This window comes from Melanostigma gelatinosum (assembly GCF_949748355.1).
Source record: "Melanostigma gelatinosum genome assembly, chromosome: 22".
Classification (NCBI taxonomy): domain Eukaryota; kingdom Metazoa; phylum Chordata; class Actinopteri; order Perciformes; family Zoarcidae; genus Melanostigma; species Melanostigma gelatinosum.
The window spans coordinates 17,602,599-17,625,552 of record NC_136655.1 but is presented as its reverse complement, the minus strand read 5'-3'; the positions used below and the strand labels follow the sequence as shown (position 1 = coordinate 17,625,552).

The 22,954-nt window shown below is 44.7% G+C and overlaps 1 protein-coding gene across 3 annotated transcripts; it reads right to left on the bottom strand.

Annotated features, from left to right (window-relative positions):
- Positions 1 to 1,787: 1,787 nt before the first annotated feature.
- Positions 1,788 to 22,445, bottom strand: msrb3 (methionine sulfoxide reductase B3). 3 transcript variants are annotated; one of them, XM_079294204.1, is made up of 8 exons: positions 22,314 to 22,336; positions 17,832 to 17,938; positions 16,718 to 16,872; positions 9,136 to 9,244; positions 6,667 to 6,741; positions 6,477 to 6,505; positions 5,615 to 5,712; positions 1,788 to 2,495 (listed from the first exon to the last, which is right to left on the bottom strand). In XM_079294204.1, the coding sequence occupies exons 3-8, from the start codon at positions 16,791 to 16,793 to the stop codon at positions 2,298 to 2,300; spliced, it is 585 nt and encodes a 194-aa protein (XP_079150330.1). In that variant the 5' UTR covers positions 16,794 to 16,872; positions 17,832 to 17,938; positions 22,314 to 22,336; the 3' UTR covers positions 1,788 to 2,297. The 3 variants fall into 3 exon arrangements, with proteins under 3 accessions (XP_079150330.1, XP_079150328.1, XP_079150329.1); XM_079294202.1 differs by lacking the exon at positions 16,718 to 16,872 and having other exon boundaries at positions 22,314 to 22,445; XM_079294203.1 differs by lacking the exon at positions 17,832 to 17,938 and having other exon boundaries at positions 22,314 to 22,433.
- Between the last annotated feature and the right edge of the window lie 509 nt (positions 22,446 to 22,954).

The following is a 22,954-nucleotide window of genomic DNA, read 5'->3' as shown; positions in this document are numbered from 1 at the left end:
TTCTATTTTTGTTTGCTTGATGCCCAGTAATCACACCTCCTTTTGTGTCCTGTGTCTAAGTCTGCGCCTGAGTCTCTGTTCCACTCCGAATCCCACACGGTAAACCGTCACAGTTGCCACTCTATCGTTGACCAGCTGGGCTGGCCTATTGGGTGGGGCGTGTGAGGACTCTGCCCCGCGGGACATATTGATATCGATAGAGTAATTCAGTTTGCAACTGTTCTAGCTTCTCTTGTTTATTAAATACTTTTTGATTGTAAACCGGATCCAGTTCGTTTTTGGTGCGACTTCGCTGCTGAAAGTTAGCAGCAGCGAAAGTCCAGCGGTCTGACTCTCCACTGAAAAGATCTACGGTAACTTCAACACGTTACACCAGGGGTTCTCAAACGTTTTCTGTCGCGCCCCACTTTGGAGGAAGAAAAATGTTCATGCCCCACCGCCACAACAAAATTGTAACAAAATGGTTTATGTTGAACTTTTATTGAAATAACATTTTGTGACTCCTCCGTCTGTGCTTTTTCAAATAATAGAATAAAGAAAATTGCAATCACTTTTAAGTAAACCAGATTACTCCATCAGACAAAAACAAATAAAATGTGCAATCACTTTGTTAGAACAATGCAAATGAAGTTATATCTGTGCAAAAAAGGAACTACAATTTGGCAAAAAGCCTCCTGTGGACAGGTGTTGTAAATTAGCATTTCGCTTCAAACACTTAACACAGTGCATCTGGGCTTTGTGCATAAATGTATGTTCCAATTATAATGCTACTGTGATGTCCATATCAAATAAAATAAACATAACATTATGAGATAAGTCATGATTATGAGATGCTAAGTCATTATTTTGAGATAGTATCTCATTATAATGACTTACAGGATCTGTATTTTTCCTCACATTTCGCCATGTATTTATTAATTACTTTAAAAAAAAAAACTGCGCCCCACAGTTTGAGAAGCACTGCGTTAGTGTTGAAGTCTATGTTTTGAGATCTCTACTGAAATGAGCATGCTAACCAGCTAGCCCCGGCCCGTCTTTTAATAGCACATGTACCTCGAGTCTGTCCTCGGTCCAACATGAGAGGACAAAGCAGTAGAGCTGCTTCTCAATCACGTTGAAGGTACAGGGTCCCTGTAGGTTTTGATAGTTTGTCTACTGGATTACATACACAGTTCTCCCCGCCACCAGCAGAATACTTTGGCAGAAGGAGAGCAAGCAACAGCTCCGGCACAGATGCACCTTCACTCAGCAGTTAGTTTGAAGCACCGGGGTGTGATCCTGAGGGACTGCTGGGTCAGAAAACTCTGTTGCTGCCATTAGGTCGGACCCAAAACTGCCTCTGACCAGCAGCCCGCTGTGACCCCGGCCCTGGGGTTTGCAGTGGTTGAATTCAGGGGTTGCTACACGGGCGGCTATCTGAGCCACACCGCATGCTCTCCTCCTGGCAGCGGTCTCCTGCTCCGTCGTTTTTTCATTTCTGCCACTTGGGAATTTATCCAACAAACAAACTATCGAGACATACCCAGCTCGTACAGCCCCGGTTAGTGGCGCCGTAAACACACAGATGTAGCTGGTGTAGGGAGCAGATATCTGGATATTGCTGCATTCACACGGAATCAGGTAGACTGACGACTTCCAGACGCCAAACACACTAATAGATGTAGTAGACCCTCGTGGTTCACAAGACCACACCAAAAAGCTACTGGCAGTTATGGGCGTGGCTTATGGGTGTGACCGCTGGATCAAAACAAAGAGGAACACGGCAGCATGGAACAAGAAAGTCAGAATGTTTTCTAGATATTTTATTCATCCAGTAACTGTTTAGATACAAGCTGTGAACACAAACTGAAAAAAGTATAAATGTCTTACTGCAAAGAACTAAAGAAACAAATATAGGAAGTGACCCAAAGACCACAGCACTATTTGTCCATCTGCCACAGGAGCTCTCAGTATCAAATATCACTTCAAAAATATACTGTAATAAAATACTTTTAGTCAGAATGTAAAAAGCTCTGTTTTATGTGTGTGTTTCTATTACTACACAGCATTGCATCCATGTTTGCATGAGCAGGCTACCCAGACGTAGCAAACCAAAGGGAGTTCAGGGGAAAAGTAGTTCCCTTTAAGGCGATCAGCTGACACAGGGTGTTCTGCAGCTTCGACTGTGACTGTTTTGGTAGCGTGCACTTTTCCCTTGTGATAGATTATACAGCAAGAGTATTCTCACTGGCCTGAGCAGCTTCCTTCCTTGACCAATAAGCTGCTCTATCTTTACTGAACACAGAGCCAGAACTACTTTATTCATGAGAACTCTCCCTACACAGGCAGTTGTTGGTCTGCTGCGGTTCACGAGTGTCTTTCAGAGCTCCGTCGCTGGCAGCTCCGCCCTCTGCCCCGTCTTTGGGCTGGAAAGCCAACGAGGCCGAGTTGATGCAGTAGCGTCTTCCTGTAGGTCTTGGTCCATCATCAAACAGGTGTCCCAGGTGAGCGCCGCACTGAAACACAACGGGAAAGATTGATTTGCAGCTTTTTTGGAATTTGAGTTGTACATGTTCTACAGCAGGGGTCACCAACAGGCGGAACTACAACCGATAGATCATTGCGAATGATTACATCTTGACAGAGCGCCTCTGTTTTAACCGGCACAGCTTTTCCAGCCTTTACGGCACTTCAGCGGTGCAGGAAACACACCGACCAATTACATGCGTTGTAAATCACATCACGTGATGCTGCTCAGCCAATCAATGTGAGTATTCCAACAAGTTTCCTGACTCGAGTGAGATTTACACACACGGGGGAGAGACGAGGAGAGGACGAAGAGCAGGAGAATTACGTGAGTCAGGAGTTATTTCACATGAAGTTCTCCAAAGAGAGAAAAGTGGTCAGAGAGACCAGAGAGACTAGAGCAGGCATGTCAAACTCAGTTTGGCTCGGGGGCCGGATCCAGACTTTCTGTTCTCAGGTGGGCCGGATCAGTAAAAGAATGTCAACTCCAAATATTTAGCTTTGTTTTTCAGTACTATGCTTTATCATTCAGCCTACATTTGTAGCCCACCCTACATATTATAATCACGGATGACAAGGGATCTTTTCTAAGCACAACACATTTATTCACAAACAATGGAGAAAAAAATGATTTTCATGTTTGGCTGTGAATGTGTTAACAACTGGTTTATTTGACAGTTGAGTGAATGCAGTTTTACACCTGAACCAACTCACCACACTAAACAAACTCAAGTGGGAGCTATGAAAAAAATATTTTTGCCTTATATGTCATACTGCTTTGAAATAAATAAAATACAAAATAAAAGTTATAGCAGTGCATGGGCAATAAGATTACATCAGATCAAACTGTAGGCTCTGAAGATGAGAATATACTGCACAATATTAATTGTCTTTATGAAACCAGATTAATCTTATTTTTTAATTATCTGTATTCATGAGTGCAAACAAATTTCGTGTCATCACAACTTTCTCTCTCTCTCACTGTACTCCTGCAGTCTACTTGCTGAAATGTGTCAAACTGACGGTGATTTAGACCACGCGCTCTGATGAAATTGACAGTTTTCACAACCACACTCATAACATGGTCCATTTTCAGTGTTTTGCAACATAACGCCTCCTGATGCAAAATGCAGTGAAATGCCCAAAACTCTTGTCCTCCATTTGACTGTACTTTGTCACGGAATTTTGTGGCAACACCTGCCTTTCTCCCGACCATTGATGGCGCACCGTCGGTAGCCAGGCTCACGGCACGGGACCAGTCCGCTCCCACCTTGTCCAGCGCTCCAACGAGAGCGCTGAAAATGTCATCTGCTGTTGTGGTGTCATTCATGGGCACCAATTCAAGCAGCTCCTCGGTGATGGTCAAAGTTTCATCAACACCTCTAATGAATATGGCCAGTTGAGCAATATCTGTGACATCGGTGCTCTCATCTATTGCAATTGAAAATGCGATAAATGACTTGATTTTCTCTTTCAGTTGGCTGCTCAAGTCACTTGAGAGAGCTGTCACCCGATCTGCGACAGTGTTCCTCGTTAGACTGATATTGGCAAAGGCAGGTCGCTTTTCAGGGCACACGACTTCTGCAGCCTTCAGCATGCATGTTTTTACAAACTCCCCATCAGAAAACGGCTTGGATGCCTGCACCAGCTCGTTGGCAATAATGTAGCTGGCTCTTACAGCCCCATCAGAGATATCGCGGCTGCGCGTAAAAGTAGACTGCTGTTTCTTCAGACCAGCGACCAATTTGTTTATCTCGTCTTTCCTTATTTGTCCTTTCAAGTGGTCATACTTTTCTTTATGAAGAGTCTCATAGTGGCGCTTAATATTAAACTCTTTGAACACTGCAATAGGCTGATTACATACCAGGCACACCGGTGTTGCATTCACTTCTGTGAATAAGTAATTCTCAGTCCATTTTTCCTGGAAAACTCTGCACTCCGTGTCCACTTTTCTTTTTTTTGACAGTGCCATTTTGGGAAGGGTGTGTTGACAAGTGTGTTAGTGGTGAATGGTGAAGCAAGATTGCCGGTTAGTTTTTACCTGGACACATCAGGGGGCGGTGCCGCATGCTGGACGTGAGCTCCTTTACATTTGCTGCCCTCTAGTGGCCGGGGGGAGCATTTGATTTGTATTTATTATTTTAAAAAATCACAACTTTTGATAGAAATGAGCTAGAGACTCGCTTTTTTTTTGACATTCTCAGAAATTTATGCCGGGCCGGATTAAATCATCCAACAGGCCGGGTCCGGCCCGCGGGCCGTATGTTTGACATGCCTGGACTAGAGAGACCAGAGACCATAGAGAGACTAGAGAGACCAGAGAGACCACAGAGAGACTAGAGACCAGAGAGACCAGAGACCAGAGAGACCAGAGAGACTAGAGAGACCAGAGAGACCACAGAGAGACCAGAGCGACTAGAGAGACCAGAGACCAGAGAGAGACTAGAGAGACCAGAGCGACCACAGAGAGACCAGAGAGACCACAGAGAGACTAGAGAGACCAGAGAGAGACCACAGAGAGACCAGAGAGACACCAGAGAGACCAGAGAGACTAGAGAGACCAGAGAGACTAGAGAGACCAGAGAGACCACAGAGAGACTAGAGAGACCAGAGAGACTAGAGAGACTAGAGAGACCACAGAGACCACAGAGAGACTAGAGAGACCAGAGAGACCACAGAGAGACTAGAGACCAGAGAGACCACAGAGAACAGAGAGACCAGAGAGACCAGAGCGACTAGAGAGACCAGAGACCAGAGAGAGACTAGAGAGACCAGAGCGACCACAGAGAGACTAGAGACCAGAGAGACCACAGAGAACAGAGAGACCACAGAGACCAGAGAGAGACCAGAGAGAGACCAGAGAGACCAACACACTATCAAATATGACACCCTGTAAGCCTCTCAACACTGCCTCTAATGACACACAAGAAAAACATTTTATTTCCAAAATATTTAGATAGCGTGGGCTTTTTATATTAATTTTTTTCCAATTATTTCATTGACTTTTCTTTTGTCTGTGAAGCGCTGCGGGGACGCCGCTGTGCATTTGACTGGACTGTGGGGTCCCAGCTGTCGGGGGTAGTTGGGTAGTTGGGGGTTTGTAGTGTACCTGGCTGCAGGTGGTCTCCACTCTGTGTATCCCGTGGGAGAAGTCATCTGACACGGTGACGGACTCTTCCTTCACCAGGTCAAAGAAGGACGGCCAACCTGAACACATGACGGCGTGGTGTGAGGAAGGTGGACGACTGGAACGACTGCCATGAAACTCGGTAAAGATATTCATGGTAATCATCATGACTCAATGTGTCCAATACTAATATGACCAAACACCTGCAAAATGAATCAGGTTCCAATCAGCCTCAGCTCCACTTTGTGTTTAGTCCTAAGTAGCAAATGTTAGCATGCTAACATGCTAAACTAAGATGGTTAATATGCTGAACATCAGACCTTCTAACCATCACGTGTTAGCGTTGCACAGCCTGAGAGCTGTCGGCATGCTGCAGGCTCTCAGTCTTCTTTAAGGATGTAACTGCACGACATTAACTGGCTCTACATGTACTTCATATTTCTACCAACGTATGAGAGCAAATGACGATAATAGAAGGATTTCCCCGCATTAACTCTGTTCCCTACAGAATGTTTCTGTTTGACAAACCAGCTGTAAACACTGAGGGACTACAGATGAAACATCTCTTGGCCAAGTCTGGTGCATTTACAGGAATATTTCATGAATGGGCACTGTCCCAAATAACTTGCACAGCTTCACATAAACCTCCATTACTCGATCAGTTCAACTCATGGAGAGCTTCACCCCAACCTAGAGAAACTAAGTTTTGTTGTATGTTTATGAATATGAAACCAGTAAGTTGAGGTCAATGATTAGCAAATATCAGCATTCATATACATTCACAACATGCTCAGCAGAAACAGCCCCATACTGTAAAGACACGTGTTCCAGAGGTTCAACTTACCCGATCCAGTGTCAAATTTTGTGTTCGAGCTATAAAAGGACACAAGTTTCAACAAGAAGTTCTTTCATTTCATTGTTTAAAAAAAGAAAAAAGCATCATCTTTCTCACATTGCAGTGGATTATTGTGGCTCCCATCTCTCTCACACACACACACACACACAGTGGGGTGAAGCACTTGTGCAGCTCTTACCTGAACAGCTGGGCCCCACAGACAACACAGGCGTAGCTCCCCTCATCTTCATGTGTGAAGCCTCCAGTGAAGGCACTGTGCAGAATGTTGATAACATTGAATGGCTGAACATGATTAACAAATGATGAATTGTTATGTTTCTCATGGTTCTGTCAGGGTACAGCAACAAATACTTTCTACATTATATATTTGTCTGACTGTGTGGAGATCTGATATGTTCATGTCACAGGAATGAAAAATAAAGCATTTAAGTGTTATTTACTGGGATGCACTGCAATTCTCAATGTATATTGTTTTTGTCCCTCAAATTAACATTAAATGAATGAATAAAAAATGAAAGGTAAAACAATAGACTGATATACGTTATTATATTATTATTATGTTATTATAGGAGGTGAGTGTGGGGCGTCTGTTCATGATAAAAGCTTATTGAGCATTCATAAAAAATAAAAGGATATGTATGTAGAGAAAAACAATGAATCCCCAACAGATATCTGAAGATTTCATGATTTCACGTAGCATGACAACATTGAACGTAGCGTGACAACATTGAACGTGACGTGACAACATTGAACGTGACGTGACAACATTGAACGTAGCGTGACAACATTGAACGTAGCGTGACAACATTGAACGTAGCGTGACAACATTGAACGTAGCGTGACAACATTGAACGTAGCGTGACAACATTATGACAACATTGAACGTAGCGTGACAACATTGAACGTAGCGTGACAACATTGAACGTAGCGTGACAACATTGAACGTAGCGTGACAACATTATGACAACATTGAACGTGACATGACAACATTGAACGTAGTGTGACAACATTGAACGTAGCGTGACAACATTGAACGTAGCGTGACAATATTGAACGTAGCGTGACAACATTGAACGTAGCGTGACAACATTATGACAACATTGAACGTGACATGACAACATTGAACGTGACATAACATTGAACATGACATGACAACATTGAACGTAGCATGACAACATTGAACGTGACATAACATTGAACATGACATGACAACATTGAACGTAGCGTGACAACATTGAACGTAGCGTGACAACATTGAACGTAGCGTGACAACATTGAACGTAGCGTGACAACATTATGACAACATTGAACGTGACATGACAACATTGAACGTGACATAACATTGAACATGACATGACAACATTGAACGTAGCGTGACAACATTGAACGTAGCGTGACAACATTGAACGTAGCGTGACAACATTATGACAACATTGAACGTGACATGACAACATTGAACGTGACATGACAACATTGAACGTGACATGACAACATTGAACGTGACATAACATTGAACATGACATGACAACATTGAACGTAGCGTGACAACATTGAACGTAGCGTGACAACATTGAACGTAGCGTGACAACATTGAACGTAGCGTGACAACATTATGACAACATTGAACGTGACATGACAACATTGAACGTGACATAACATTGAACATGACAACATTGAACGTAGCATGACAACATTGAACGTAGCATGACAACATTGAACGTAGCATGACAACATTGAACGTGACATGACAACATTGAACGTAGCGTGACAGCATTATGACAACATTGAACGTGACATGACAACATTGAACGTGACATAACATTGAACATGACATGACAACATTGAACGTAGCATGACAACATTGAAAGTAGCATGACAACATTGAACGTAGCGTGACAACATTGAACGTAGCGTGACAACATTGAACGTGACGTGACAACATTGAACGTAGCGTGACAACATTGAACGTAGCGTGACAACATTGAACGTAGCGTGACAACATTGAACGTAGCGTGACAACATTGAACGTAGCGTGACAACATTGAACGTAGCGCGACAACATTGAACGTAGCGTGACAACATTATGACAACATTGAACGTGACATGACAACATTGAACGTGACATAACATTGAACATGACATGACACCATTGAACGTAGCATGACAACATTGAACGTAGCATGACAACATTGAACGTAGCATGACAACATTGAACGTAGCATGACAACATTATGACAACATTGAACCTGGCATGACAACATTGAACCTGGCATGACAACATTGAACGTAGCATGACAACATTGAACGTAGCATGACAACATTGAACGTAGCATGACAACATTGAACGTAGCATGACAACATTGAACGTAGCCTGACAACATTGAACGTAGCCTGACAACATTGAACGTAGCCTGACAACATTGAACGTAGCATGACAACATTGAACGTAGCATGACAACATTGAACGTAGCCTGACAACATTGAACGTAGCATGACAACATTGAACGTAGCATGACAACATTGAACGTAGCATGACAACATTGAACGTAGCATGACAACATTGAACGTAGCATGACATTGAATTCATAAAACTTTGAGGAAATGTAATGTATAAAGTGCTTATGCTGAGCAGGTGCTTGCTACCGACCCCTCAGTTCCTCTCTCCTGGGTAACATGGTACTGCATTGGTGTGAGCCGTTTCTTCAGCTCCTCCTGAGGGAAGCTCACCGGCCATGTCTTCTTAGTCCTACGTGCTCCTGAGGGGCAGAATCAGAGACACAAAACATTAACTACGCAGGTCTTCTGATGCTACCAGAGAAAGAGTTCCACTACACTTTCACTCAATTCCAGCCATTCTTCTACAAACAAAACTGGAAAAACTTCCCTCGACTCAACATCATGCTAAACATAAAGTAGAAATAAAAGCAGGTGGGGCAAAATAAATAATCTTAGTGTATAATAATGGCAGTGAAAACTAAAGATACATGTATGAATGAACCGTGGGAGAGATCCTTTTTATTAAAGATGATGTTTCCCTGAGGTGTGTGTGTCACTGCCAGCTGTTCAGCATAAACATGATAGTGGTGATCTGTTTAGGTTCCACTTTTTCTCCGCAGATATGACGAATCATCAGCGCCTCATCATGCAGATGCTAACTGTGCAAGGACAAACATATCTTCTGTTTGTCCAAAAACAAAACACAGAAAGAACCTATGAGCAAAAAGCTCCTTTAGAAAGAACCGCAAAGTCAAACAGAACCACAACAATCAAGCTGCAAGAAAGCAGAGGAAGTAGCGCGAGCAGAGATACAAACTCCGCAGACGCTGAAGTCCAGGAGATACGAATCATGTAAAATAAAGCCGTGTTCACACCGGTCGCGTTGATTTTTTGACGCACTGCAAAAAAGCGTCCAACGCACTGCACAATCGCGTCCAACGCGCCGCCGGTCGTGTTCACACCAAACGCCGCAAAATCTCGTAGCGCCGGAGAGGGGGCGTGGTTTATCGTCCTGGATGCCGTTCACATGGCCGCCATTTATTTCCGCTGTCAACCGTGAAAGGAATAAGGACGTGTTTGTACGTGTTGTGGAAGTCCCTCAAACATCGGAATGCCAAACGCCGTCATGTCTGGTTCATAATATTGTTCAGAGGAGCTCCGTGGATTGTATCGAGCTGTATTCACTGTGTCTAGCAAGCCACCGGTCGCTGTTTACTACAGCTGTAGGAACACAAAATAAACTGATTTGGCTGTGATTCAACGGCAATAAACCGACAAAAAGGGACTCCGAAATAACTACGTAATGATGCCGATTTGTACTTGTCTTCTCCGACAAAAAGGGACTCAGAAATAACGACGTAATGATGCTGATTTGTAGGTTACTGGTCTTCTCAATGGAGCTCTGATGGATCGGTGCTAGGCTATGCTAACATTGTAGCAGCTCCACCAGCACTCAATAACGTCACGTAGATGTAAATACGGCAGCGTCTATTCATTGTTTGTACCGTATGGTTTACACACACACATGTATACACATAGTTTGGTCCGGTCTCTATTGATATGAGGTATTGTAGAGCTCTGGGTGAACACAGACGGCTACAGGATTTATTTCCTGATTCAACAACGGCAGAAAGCCAGTGATGACAGGGGGAGCAACTCAACGCTGATAGGCTATTGCGCCACAGCGTCACGCGATTATGTCGCTGAAGTTGAAAAATTTCAACTCGCGCGTTGGCGATTTTGCGGCGTCCAACGCGTCCACCGCACTGCAATAACGCGTCCAACGCGCCATCGCAAAATCGCGGCGCGCCAGTCTCATCGCGTCTGTGCATAGACTTTGTATGTAATCTCGACGCGCGTCAAAAAATCAACGCGACCGGTGTGAACGCAGCATTATGCTGCGTTCACACCGGTCGCGTTGATTTTTTGACGCACTGCAAAAAAGCGTCCAACGCACTGCACAATCGCGTCAAACGCGCCGCCGGTTGTGTTCACACCAGACGCCGCAAAATCTCGTAGCGCCGGAGAGGGGGCGTGGTTTATCGTCCTGGAAGCCGTTCACCTGGCCGCCATTTATTTCCGCTGTCAACCGTGAAAGGAATAAGGACAATTGCTGCTTTGTACGTGTTGTGGAAGTCCCTCAAACATCGGATTGCCAAACGCCGTCATGTCTGGTTCATAATATTGTTCAGAGGAGCTCCGTGGATTGTATCGAGCTGTATTCACTGTCTAGCAAGCCACCGGTCGCTGTTTACTACAGCTGTAGGAACACAAAATAAACTGATCTGGCTGTGATTCAACGGCAATAAACCGACAAAAAGGGACTCCGAAATAACTACGTAATGATGCCGATTTGTAGGCTACTTCTCTTCTCAATGGAGCTCTGATGGATCGGTGCTAGGCTATGCTAACATCGTAGCAGCTCCACCAGCACTCAATAACGTCACGTAGACGTAAATACGGCAGCGTCTATTCATTGTTTGTACCGTATGGTTTACACACACACATGTATACACATAGTTTGGTCCGGTCTCTGTTGATATGAGGTATCGTAGAGCTCTGGGTGAACACAGACGGCTACAGGATTTATTTCCTGATTCAACAACGGCAGAAAGCCAGTGATGACAGGGGGAGCAACTCAACGCTGATAGGCTATCGCGCCACAGCGTCACGCGATTATGTCGCTGAAGTTGAAAAATTTCAACTCGCGCGTTGGCGATTTTGCGGCGTCCAACGCGTCCACCGCACTGCAATAACGCGTCCAACGCGCCATCGCAAAATCGCGGCGCGCCAGTCTCATCGCGTCTGTGCATAGACTTTGTATGTAATCTCGACGCGCGTCAAAAAATCAACGCGACCGGTGTGAACGCAGCATTATGCTGCGTTCACACCGGTCGCGTTGATTTTTTGACGCACTGCAAAAAAGCGTCCAACGCACTGCACAATCGCGTCAAACGCGCCGCCGGTTGTGTTCACACCAGACGCCGCAAAATCTCGTAGCGCCGGAGAGGGGGCGTGGTTTATCGTCCTGGAAGCCGTTCACCTGGCCGCCATTTATTTCCGCTGTCAACCGTGAAAGGAATAAGGACAATTGCTGCTTTGTACGTGTTGTGGAAGTCCCTCAAACATCGGATTGCCAAACGCCGTCATGTCTGGTTCATAATATTGTTCAGAGGAGCTCCGTGGATTGTATCGAGCTGTATTCACTGTCTAGCAAGCCACCGGTCGCTGTTTACTACAGCTGTAGGAACACAAAATAAACTGATCTGGCTGTGATTCAACGGCAATAAACCGACAAAAAGGGACTCCGAAATAACTACGTAATGATGCCGATTTGTAGGCTACTTCTCTTCTCAATGGAGCTCTGATGGATCGGTGCTAGGCTATGCTAACATCGTAGCAGCTCCACCAGCACTCAATAACGTCACGTAGACGTAAATACGGCAGCGTCTATTCATTGTTTGTACCGTATGGTTTACACACACACATGTATACACATAGTTTGGTCCGGTCTCTGTTGATATGAGGTATCGTAGAGCTCTGGGTGAACACAGACGGCTACAGGATTTATTTCCTGATTCAACAACGGCAGAAAGCCAGTGATGACAGGGGGAGCAACTCAACGCTGATAGGCTATCGCGCCACAGCGTCACGCGATTATGTCGCTGAAGTTGAAAAATTTCAACTCGCGCGTTGGCGATTTTGCGGCGTCCAACGCGTCCACCGCACTGCAATAACGCGTCCAACGCGCCATCGCAAAATCGCGGCGCGCCAGTCTCATCGCGTCTGTGCATAGACTTTGTATGTAATCTCGACGCGCGTCAAAAAATCAACGCGACCGGTGTGAACACGGCATTAGGCACCCTGCTGGTCTCTAGGACCGCCAACAGCACGAATGTTTGTATCTCAGACCAGCACCTCACGAGCACACTGATGTAAAACCAAGCAGTTTCAAAAACACTGAGAATTTCTATGTTCAGGAGGCCTTGAGGGTAACGTCTGAATTTTCAACCTGGACCCTCTGTTCCCATATTTCTGTGTTTAAGTGATTATTGGGGACAACAAGGCTGGAAAAAAGCTGCAATGTAATCGTCCAACCGTCAATGTACGTCGACTACAAGGGATGTTTTAGCCTCAGATTGTTATTATAAGTGTGTGACAACATTATGGAAAGAACCAGACAGACATTCAATTTACCTTTCGCTTGATCTTGTCTGTTGCGTCTCACTAAGTTTCGCTCAAGGAGAAGTCTCGTTTAGAAATCTTGCAAGAGGTGACTTGTTGCCAGAAGACAAAGGTGGAAAAAGCTTCGTGTAATCTCAAAGTTGTTCCAATGTCATGGATACATATTTAGCAGATTTCGACAGTGTGGATGAGGTCGCCAGATTTCAGAACGAGACTTCTCCTTGAGCGAGACTTGGTTGGACAAAATGACAAACAGACGGGATCAAGCTGAAGAACAGGGTTTTATCTCTCCATGATGGTTAAACCACCAACAAACATCCTTTCAGTGGACCTACATTGACGGTGCGGATAGAATAATATGACATTGCAGACTGTTTTGCAGCTGCTGTCTGTAGTATTCTCCCACACTACTGGACCAATTTCAAAAAAGTGTTGTCCCCATTCGAAAACAGGGTCCAGGTTGAAAAATACCAAAGTTTCCCTTCAAGGATATTTGAGTATGAGGAACCTCTCACACCCGAGGGATTTGTTTTTTATTTCTGTGAAGAACCTTCTGATACTTCATACATGCACTAATGTGGGCTGTGATGCACCAGTCATTCTGGTGCACAGGACTTGGTGGGGCTTGAGAATGGAAACGGTGGTGGCGGTGCCACGACAAAGCTTCTACCAGGGAACTGTTCCAAGAGCACGGCCGACCGACTTATCGGGATTACTTTCAGAACGGGCCTTGTTGTGTGCCACCATATTCCAGAGGGATTTATTAGACACAAAATATGACTGCAAATGAATGCTGATGTTGCTCTGTTACAGATTGTGGGATGCATTTTTCATTTCCATTCATTGCTGAGCAGTATGAAATTCAATAAGCTTGAACAATCTATCCGTCAAAGTGAATATCAAGTCTGCATCGTTTGTTAAAGTTACATTCATTCTTCGTGATAACGCATTTGAAATGCCGTTTGGCATGAAACGTCTGCAGTGCATCGCCTCATAACATTAATATCATTTGTAATAAATGAATGCAGAGCTCACTATGATGGATTCTGGAACAATAGGTTTGTTCAACACAATAGCATGGTTTACAAGGTGGTTTAAGTGTGTTGTAAATGTGCTAAAACGTGACTTATTATAATTATGGAAGACTAAAAACGGCGAAATAAAATCATTTCAAACAAATAAATTCAAGTCATGAGTATAAATAAGGCGTTTGCTCCTCGGGTAGGCGTGAACGTGTGAATGATTGTCTGTACGTGTCAGCATTTAACAACCCAATGAATTGTGTTTCCGTGCTGCATTAAAGTCGTGCAGCACTGACGTCAGTTAAATGAGGTGAAGGGACGCTCTGTCTTCATCTGATGGAAACATGTGACTGCATGGACAGTCTCCACGTTAATACCAGAAACATCTCCTTTACGCCTCATGAAGACAGCGTGAGACAGACATCTCCTTTACTCCTCATGAAGACAGCGTGAGACAGACATCTCCTTTACTCCTCATGAAGACAGCGTGAGACAGACATCTCCTTTACTCCTCAGGAAGACAGCGTGAGACAGACATCTCCTTTACTCCTCATGAAGACAGCGTGGGACAGACATCTCCTTTACTCCTCATGAAGACAGCGTGGGACAGACATCTCCTTTACTCATCATGAAGACAGCGTGGGACAGACATCTCCTTCACTCCTCATGAAGACAGCGTGAGACAGACATCTCCTTTACTCCTCATGAAGACAGCGTGGGACAGACATCTCCTTTACGCCTCATGAAGACAGCGTGAGACAGACATCTCCTTTACTCCTCATGAAGACAGCGTGAGACAGACATCTCCTTTACTCCTCATGAAGACAGCGTGGGACAGACATCTCCTTTACTCCTCATGAAGACAGCGTGGGACAGACATCTCCTTTACTCCTCATGAAGACAGCGTGGGACAGACATCTCCTTTACGCCTCATGAAGACAGCGTGAGACAGACATCTCCTTTACTCCTCATGAAGACAGCGTGAGACAGACATCTCCTTTACTCCTCATGAAGACAGCGTGGGACAGACATCTCCTTTACTCCTCATGAAGACAGCGTGGGACAGACATCTCCTTTACTCCTCATGAAGACAGCGTGGGACAGACATCTCCTTTACTCATCATGAAGACAGCGTGGGACAGACATCTCCTTCACTCCTCATGAAGACAGCGTGAGACAGACATCTCCTTTACTCCTCATGAAGACAGCGTGGGACAGACATCTCCTTTACTCCTCATGAAGACAGCGTGGGACAGACATCTCCTTTACTCCTCATGAAGACAGCGTGGGACAGACATCTCCTTCACGCCTCATGAAGACAGCATGGGACAGACATCTCCTTCACTCCTCATGAAGTCAGCGTGGGACAGACATCTCCTTCACTCCTCATGAAGACAGCGTGGGACAGACATCTCCTTTCCTCCTCATGAAGACAGCGTGGGACAGACATCTCCTTTACTCCTCATGAAGACAGCGTGGGACAGACATCTCCTTTACTCCTCATGAAGACAGCGTGGGACAGACATCTCCTTTACTCCTCATGAAGACAGCGTGGGACAGACATCTCCTTTACTCATCATGAAGACAGCGTGGGACAGACATCTCCTTTACTCCTCATGAAGACAGCGTGGGACAGACATCTCCTTCACTCCTCATGAAGACAGCGTGGGACAGACATCTCCTTTACTCCTCATGAAGACAGCGTGGGACAGACATCTCCTTCACTCCTCATGAAGACAGCGTGGGACAGACATCTCCTTTACTCATCATGAAGACAGCGTGGGACAGACATCTCCTTCACTCCTCATGAAGACAGCGTGGGACAGACATCTCCTTCACTCCTCATGAAGACAGCGTGGGACAGACATCTCCTTTACTCATCATGAAGACAGCGTGGGACAGACATCTCCTTTACTCATCATGAAGACAGCGTGGGACAGACATCTCCTTTACTCCTCATGAAGACAGCGTGGGACAGACATCTCCTACTCCTCATGAAGACAGCGTGGGACAGACATCTCCTTTACTCATCATTAAGACAGCGTGGGACAGACATCTCCTTTACTCCTCATGAAGACAGCGTGGGACAGTGCTCTGTGTTCAGTGTTGGCAGATCTCTGCTGCTCTCTGCTGGACAAACACAGCTCTTCACTTCGGTCTCTGGGTTGTGATTTGATTTCTATGTGGCGGGGAAATGAATATATAAAAAGGAAATTCATATACTATATGCAGTACCTGGACGATTCTGATATCACGGCGAATACAAAGCACTTGTTAGTAAAAATTAATTGAGGCCCGATTACAAGCCCTGTTTGGATTCGGTCCAATTCGGGAGATCTCGAGCATCGTTCACTGCGAAGATTTGATCGCGACCCCTGAGAGGACCGACTGATGTAAGAGAAGAACTAAGCAGCTCACGTCACTCTGAACACACAAAGACACGTAAAGACATGCTGACACAGCAGCCAGGTGTTAAGGCCTGAGAGAGGCAAAGCACAGCAGGCACACAGCACCCAGTCAGTGGACCTGAGGGAAGGCTGCAGGACCTCAGAGCTACAGGCTGGCTCGTGGTTATTAGATGCAGCAGGTTGAAGCCCGACATGGCTGCTGGAGACAGAGAGCGGTACTCCACCACCAGGAGAGCCAAACACCTCACAGCAGGGCTACAACCAAGGACCAGGCTGGAGGAAGGGAGCAGAGGGAGGGAGAGACAACAGGTCAAGATACTGAACGCCATCAAAGGCCTGATGAGGAGGAAAAGTGCCGGATCAGCATCTGTTTGGGATTCCCACTGTTAATGCAGAGTTTGAAGGACGTTGCTTAACAGGCATGCTCGACATGGACACACACCTGGAAAAACAGAAAACATTAATACTCCATCCTGATTGGACGATGAACTAATTCCTTCGTTACAATCGACACTCACCGGCCACTTTATTAGGTACACCTTGCAAGTACCGGGTTGGACCCTTTGCCTTCAGAACTGCCTTAATAGTTCGTAGCAGAGATTCAACAAGGTGTTGGAAACATTCCTCACACATGTTGCTCCATATTGACATGATGACATCACGCAGTTGCTGCAGATTTGTCGGCTGCACATCTGTGATGCTAATCTCCCATTCCACCACATCCCAAAGCTGCTCTGTTGGATTGAGATGTGGTGACTGTGGAGGCCATTGGAGTACAGTGAACTCATCGTCATGTTCAAGAAACAGTTTGAGATGATTTGAGCTTTGTGACATGGTGCACTATCCTGCTGGAGGTAGCATCAGAAGATGGGTCCACTGTGGTCATAAAGGGATGGACATGGTCAGCAACAACACTCAGGTAGGCCGTGGCGTTTAAACCATGCTCAGTTGGTACTAAAGGCCCAAAGTGTGCCAAGAAAATATCCCCCCCACCATTACACCACCACCATTCAGACTTTTACACCACAGGCGGACCACTGTGGCACCCACTGCCACTAAAGAATGAAACGTCCGAGACACGCAAATGGGAAATCCGCAGGCACTCTTTTTCGGACAAAGAGGGAGATTGAAGGAACAGAGTGAGTGAGTGAGAGAGAGCGAGAGAGAGCAAGAGAGAGCGAGAGCGAGAGACCCATCAGTCACACCAGGACAACACCAACAGGTTACTCTACCTAGCAGAGAAGCAGGCAGTGTGGGGTGGCAGCCCCACTCAAGGACCCGATGCAGGACCACGGCAAGCCCACGTCTGAGGAGGACAGCCATGAGACACACAGTCACACTGAAGAGAGACAGACAGAGGAGATGATAGAGAGACAGAGGAGGAGAGACAGACAGAGGAGGAGAGGAGAGAGAAAGAGAGCAGAGACAGACAGAGGAGGAGAGAAGAGAGAAAGACAGAGGAGGAGAGGAGAGACGGACAGAGGAGGAGAGACGGACAGAGAAAGAGAGGAGAGACAGACAGAGAGACAGACAGAGGAGAGACAGACCGAGAAGGAGAGGAGAGAGACAGAGAGGAGAGACAGACAGAGAAAGAGAGGAGAGACAGACAGGAGGAGAGACAGACAGAGAAAGGGAGGAGAGACAGACAGAGAAAGAGAGACAGACAGAGGAGGAGAGACAGACAGAGAAAGAGAGGAGAGACAGACAGAGGAGAGACAGAGAGAAAGAGAGGAGAGACAGACAGAGGAGAGACAGAGAGAAAGAGAGGAGAGACAGACAGAGGAGAGACAGACAGAGGAGAGACAGACCGAGAAGGAGAGGAGAGAGACAGAGAGGAGAGACAGACAGAGAAAGAGAGGAGAGACAGACAGAGGAGAGACAGACAGAGGAGAGACACAGAGAAAGAGAGGACAGACAGACAGAGGAGAGACAGACAGAGGAGAGACAGAGAGAGAAAGAGAGGACAGACAGACAGAGGAGAGACAGACAGAGGAGAGACAGAGAGAAAGAGAGGAGAGACAGACAGAGGAGAGACAGAGAGAAAGAGAGGAGAGACAGACAGAGGAGAGACAGACAGAGGAGAGACAGACAGAGGAGAGACAGACAGAGAAAGAAGCACAGCGGTTGAATTATTCAGCCCATATATATGTATTGACTGTTGCTCTGGCTAGGATTTATCTGCCCATTTCTGCAGACTTTTTCTATATATCCAAAATGACTCAATAAGATGTATGAATATGAATATTTTCAGTTCCTGTGAACAGCCTGATCACCACCAGATGAAGGATGGACTCTATTTAATCTCTCTGGATCAATTCTTTGCGGCACCATGACAAAAGATTCCCCTTAATAGAGACACATGTTCAGAGCCAGGCAGTCAAAGACCCAAGAGGAAGATCTCTCTCTGGTCCAGACGCTTTGTGACAAACGGATCAGCGTAGACCAGGGCTCTCAAACTCATTTTCACTCCGGGCCACATCAGCATCACGGTCGCCCACAAAGGGCCGGTTGTAAATGTCACTACTCGTAACATATTGTTAAATAACTCTCTGCATTCACAGTTTAAAGTAGTCTTCAATGTACTCACAATACATTTCCATGTTAAATGTACAGTAACCAGCCAAAGAGCTGCTTCTAACTCAGGGGTGTCAAACTCATTTTCACTCTGGGGCCACATCAGCATCACGGTCGCCCTCAAAGGGCCGGTTGTAAATGTAACCACTCCTAACATATTTAGTTTAGTTTCCCGGGATATCTGTGACTTCCACAACACGTACTAAGCAGAAATAGAGGTTATTTTTTCCATGGTTAATGGCGGACAGTTGAACGGCTTTCAGGGCGATAAGCCCCGCCCCCTCTCCGACGCGTCCAGTGCGAATGAACACAAATAGCCCCCGGTGAGACCGGCGGCGCGAATGGCTCAACTCAAAGTTTTTTTATACTCAAACATCTCCGCTCGATGTGAACTTTGAATTGGAACAGTACTTGGGCTGAGACTGATGACGTTTCACAAGTCCACGAGTTTACAAGTGCAGAGAAGTACGCATGTTGAGAAAGGCACGATCACTTGTTGGAAATCCTCTTTATGGGTTGTTGCATCTCCTGTCCACCTGTTGTGATCGTTTTAATGTCGGCACACAGACAACATGCTATCTCATCACTTCGACTTTCTATCTCATAATTTCGACCATGGGGATATTTTTATTTTCACATCTAACTTTTAATTTTTGTAAAAAAAAAAATAATAATAAAAATTATTTTTTTATTTTTTTTTATTTTTTTGCTGGCGGATTCGCGGGCCACATAAAATGACGTGGCGGGCCGGATGCGGCCCGCGGGCCGTATGTTTGACACCCCTGTTCTAACTGTTTAAGTATCTCATAATTTGACTTTCTATTTCATAATTTTGACTGTCAATCTCATCCTTTTGACTGTCAATCTCATCCTTTTGACTGTCAATCTCATCCTTTTGACTGTCAATCTCATCCTTTTGACTTTCAATCTCATCCTTTTGACTTTCAATCTCATCCTTTTGACTTTCAATCTCATCCTTTTGACTTTCAATCTCATCCTTTTGACTTTCAATCTCATCCTTTTGACTTTCAATCTCATCCTTTTGACTTTCAATCTCATCCTTTTGACTTTCAATCTCATCCTTTTGACTTTCAATCTCATCCTTTTGACTTTCAATCTCATCCTTTTGACTTTCAATCTCATCCTTTTGACTTTCAATCTCATCCTTTTGACTTTCAATCTCATCCTTTTGACTTTCAATCTCATCCTTTTGACTTTCAATCTCATCCTTTTGACTTTCAATCTCATCCTTTTGACTTTCAATCTCATCCTTTTGACTTTCAATCTCATCCTTTTGACTTTCAATCTCATCCTTTTGACTTTCAATCTCATCCTTTTGACTTTCAATCTCATCCTTTTGACTTTCTATCTCATCCTTTTGACTTCCTATCTCATCCTTTTGACTTTCTATCAGAATTATGACTTTCTATCAGAATTATGACTTTCTATCAGAATTATGACTTTCTATCAGAATTATGACTTTCTATCAGAATTATGACTTTCTATCAGAATTATGACTTTCTATCAGAATTATGACTTTCTATCTAATAACTTCGACTTTCTATCTCATAATTTTGACTATGGGGATATTTTTATTATTATTAGTCTAACATAAAAATCCGCGGGCCACATAAAATGACGTGGTGGGCCGAAACGGCCCGCGAGTTTGAGACCCCTGCCGTAGACGGTCTTATACAGCGTCGTCTACAGCCTAAAGATCAAAACCGTTTATAGGCTGGTTATTTACAGACAACACGAAGCCCAATGATACCTATGCATGTATGTATATATATATATATATATATTATGGGTGTAACGATACGCGTATTCGTATTGAACTGTTCGGTATGAGGCTCACGGTTCGGTATGCATGACTAAAAAGTACTGCTCTATGAACAAACATGCAATAACATTTGGTTCGCGAGATGCAGGTAGCATGTTTCATACTTAATGTGAATATAATTCATACTTTGTTGGCATCTTATTCTGAAAACCGGATGTTCATCTGAAGAAACTGGATGTTGTCTCACGTTAATCTTTCCGCTAACTTTCAAAGTGTGCGGTTTGAATGAGTTTACCGTGAATTTCAGCATATAGGTGCACTAAAGTGTAAGTGTTGACCGCAGCGATGTCCAGCGATGTCTTGCTGCTAACAACAACCTGATGTGTTTAAAGTGTTTACAAACCAAATGTTATTGACCTTTTGTTCATATAGCAGTCCTTTCAAAATAAAAGTGCGCAATACACTACTTTTGAATTCATTGTTGAACTTTGCCATAACAATGAGATTAAAAGTTGTAATCGTTGCCCAGCACTAGTTTTTGGCATCTCAAACCCTGAAAATGTCCGGCAGCGCCACCGAGCAAATGTACAGACTACGAAAACGATTAACTGAGTAACAATCATACACACACACTTTTTTTTTTCCCCACTATGTCAAGCCAAAATGTCTGCTGTGGAAAAAGGTCCATTCAAGGAGACGGACTGAAGGCGGCTGCAGTGCCAGACACTGCCGCTAGGTGTCTCAGTTCAGAACGCCTCGTGAGGAGCTTCACCGTCGAGCATGGTGTCGTTAGTATGAGAGCCTTGAAATAGTTTCATAAGCCCACGGTCATTATGGTACACGTGACTTTTGGCACAGAAATGAAAACTAGAAATATGCACATATTGTTCAAGTAAATGTGTCTAGTAGAACTCTTACTTGCTATCCGACCTCCTCACGTAACATGAATATGGTATAAAGTTACTTTATGCTGAAACTAGTGAGTCATACACGGTGCAGAGGACATGTAGCGGCTCACAGAGCTCGTCTACTCCGCTGACCGTGAGCCCCGTAACGTTCCACCGTGTGAAATGTCAAGGCTATATAACCTACGTGGTAACTGCTACATTGCGTTATGAACGTATGCTTTGTATCTTGTGCTGCAGACAGCATGAACACATCACTTCTGACAGGTTGGCCATGCTTTCTGAAACACGCTGCTGTTTCTGAACTCTTGAATTGAATGTTTGTGAGCTGCTGAAACGTACAGCTAGCTAACATTGTCTCCGTGCCACGGCGTTTGCTAACTGGAACTATCGTTCCCTTCATAACTCCGTCAATTATTCCATAAAATACTGAAGAAAGCGCCATAACTTACCCGAAAGAACCAGCAACAGAACGGCGACGTTCACAGTGAAGCGTTGTGTCGCCAGCGTTATTCTCCCGGTGTCAGGTCGGAATCTACGGGAAAAGGTACAGGCTAACGCGTCAGTGCCAGTCTGTGTGTGCGTGCGCGCGTGTACGGGAAGAATAACAGAGCGCCTGCACATCTCCAATTATGGCCAGAACCCGAGCCTCGTCCCTGGACTACAGAGCAGAGAGCCATACACAGTAGAGCAGCTAGATAGTTTTATGGGCATTTAGGACTTATACATTGTATACGAAATAAACACATTTCAATTAAAACCGAAAGCAGCCTCGACATATATGAATAGAAGCTAAAAACAGGTCGTTTCTAAAAGGTTTCATGTGCGCATGACACAACTACTTATGTTAGGCCATTTGTGAAAAAGGGATTTAAAAAATAAAATAAAACTATCTTGCAAACCATTGATAAACTTAGTAAATTAGAAACTTCCCCAAACAGACTTATCAGAGGACGAGTTCGTATCTTTAAATAGGGAATTATTTCCAGACAGCTGGAATGACTCATCACATTGGTAGAACTGGACTTCCACATGATAATGAAACGTAAACATGTTTTAACTTGTCCTGAAAGAAACGGGCAGCCATACACAA